At 47.1% G+C, this 2,423-nt stretch overlaps 1 protein-coding gene across 1 annotated transcript in view; it reads right to left on the bottom strand.

The window, feature by feature from the left end:
* Positions 1–857: 857 nt before the first annotated feature.
* Positions 858–2,423, bottom strand: part of MVB12B (multivesicular body subunit 12B) — a 69,680-nt gene continuing 68,114 nt past the window's right edge. Inside the window, exon 11 of the mRNA XM_035903014.1 lies at positions 858–1,235. Coding sequence (XP_035758907.1) covers positions 1,137–1,235 — 99 coding nt within the window. The 3' untranslated portion in view covers positions 858–1,136. The remainder of the gene's footprint in view (positions 1,236–2,423) is intronic.

Genomic DNA, 2,423 nt, shown 5'->3' with positions numbered 1-2,423 from the left:
ACAAGTCAAACTACAAAGTGGTCCCACTTGGGGTATTCTTGCAGTTTTTGGTTTAATCAAGCAAAATTCTGGAGGTCAAATTTCACCCTCGGTAGAAGCACGTCAGGAGACTTCCAACGTTTCTGGTGGAAAACCCCCAGCCTAGGACCCGTTTCCTTGGGAGAATTGCACTACGGCTTGATTGGGCTTTTTCTCCCTGACACGTCGCCCCCTTTATTAACTTCTGCTTTGCTTTAAAAGGAGGCATCTACCGTTTTGCTTCCCTGAAGAAGCTCATAATGTTATAATTCACGTGTCAGGACAGATTAGGTTAAATGCGCTGTGTGATTCCCAAGGGAAAACAAACTTCCCAACATGCTCGATTTGCCTTGTTACACGTCACGGATCGCATTAGAGCCCAACATGTAATTCTGTCGCCTGATGTGTTAAAGTTGGCACGGGCCTTATTCTCTGCGCAAGGTGAGAAATTACTTAGCTAACAAAACATTTCGTTTCCCCTCTTTGCGTTCCTTCTTTATGAGATTCTGAATGTGACATTTTCACAAAAAATCCCTGCACTTATTTGTGAAAAATGTATATTGAAACCAAAACACATCAAATGGAAAGAAATCACAGATGGTTTTATTCACAAGCAGTAGAATTAATGGCCTTCCCTACTCTTTATAAATATTGGAAGCAGATGAGTTCATTACGATTTCACTCTAATAAAGAAAACCTGCTTTATTTTGACAAGACATCTACGTATCTAGTGTTTCTACTGGATAATAAATCTATTTTCTTTGAAAAAGAAACGAAAGGTTATCAATAAACAAAAATCTGCCTGGAAAATTTGTCAAGCAAAAAAAAAAACCCCCAAACATCGTCATTTCTGGCGGCGCAGAGATGGAATTCGAGGGATTTGGAAAATGTCACTAATTTTCAGAATAGAAAGTTTTGAAATGTTTACTTTGTGGTTGGCTTAAATTTTTACATCTTTCAACAAAGCAAGCAGAAAAGTGAAAACATCTGAAAGGGCTTTGGAAAAGAAAAGAGTCAGCACAGGCGGGATGAAGCTGTGGGCTCCTTTATCTCCAAGAAATCTGCACACATGGAGCGGAGTTTAGGACTTTTTTTTTTTTTTTTTTTTAACTACGCATTCAAACACTTCCCGGTTCAGGATCCAGGCTGCGTCGCGTTTGCCAGACCTTCAAAGTGCCGTTGGCAGCCTCTCCTGCGCTGGGATAAAACATCTTCCCCTAGGGAAGCAAAAGCTGAGTCATTTTTAACCCCAAACAACGTTCACTGATGTGGTCATCTTGTTAGTCATGGAAATCCTCCGTTATTCCCATTTATGCTTCTTTCAACACTTATTAACCAAAAAGTGGGGAGGTTTTATTTTAAACTGCCGAAGATGTTTATGCTCTCCAGGGCCATGACAATCAGTTACATGGCTTATCCATCATCTCGGAGAAAGGAAAAGATTTTGAACAACTCCCAAGGCAAGTTAATTTTTGAAGCTGTAGGAGGGAGAGGAGAAAAGAAAACAAACACCACCGCCGAAGCCACAGGCACACAAAGCCGAACAGCCCCCTCCAACGCCGCAGGGACCGCGGCCGGCTCCTTCCAGCCCTTGCGCCTGCTGCTTCCCCCTTTGACAAAACGAGGATTCCCTTGGGGCAGGAAGGGCCAGGAGACACCTTGCCGGGGACAAACGGCCGCTGCCGGTGCTGGGAGCGCGGAGCAGAGCCGAAGGCTGCTGTGAAAGTTCCATTTAACTTACTGAGTTTCCTTAGCAGGTTCTGTGGACGACAGACAAGGCAAAGCAGCTCCGGTCTCACCCTACGCGCCTGCCCGGGGGTAGGCAGGGGCGGGGCCCTGCAGCCACCCTTGGCACCGGCCGAGCCCTCCGCCTGGCATCAAAAAACCCTCTGCAGACAAATTTCAATTTAGTTTGTCCAGCGAGGGAGCGTTGCTGCTGCTCCTAACGGTGGGGACCCCCTTCCAGCACCCCACCACCAGTAACAGCAGCTCCTCAGATTGTGGCCATTTCAGGAGAAACGCTGCAGAAACAGCAGGGAGATTTGGTGAAGAATTTTTTTTTTTTTTTTTAAGATTCAATAATTACCCCAAAATTCTAAGCAGCTGAATTAGGAAACGCAGAAATGAGAGGCTGAGCAGAAATACTGTGATTTTGAGAAAGTCTGGAGTATTTCAACAGCAGAGCGATCCAGAGGCCCCCGGGGGAGGAGAGCTGTTCACCAGCAGCGGGAGGAAGGGCAGCGCACGCCATACGAGGGTGGCCCTGGGTCCAACCACAACCACAAACAAGGGCAGGGGGATGAGGGTCCTCGCCGGCAGGCGTGCCGGGAAGCGTGGCCGTAATTCCAGGCAGCGGATGCACAGCCCCACGCGGCTTCCCGTGCCGCAGAGCAGAGCCCACGTCA

Source organism: Egretta garzetta, unplaced genomic scaffold, assembly GCF_000687185.1.
Source record: "Egretta garzetta isolate BGI_Z169 unplaced genomic scaffold, ASM68718v1 scaffold341, whole genome shotgun sequence".
NCBI lineage: Eukaryota > Metazoa > Chordata > Aves > Pelecaniformes > Ardeidae > Egretta > Egretta garzetta.
The sequence above is the reverse complement of the archived record's forward strand: the minus strand, read 5'-3'. Positions and strand labels throughout refer to the sequence as shown.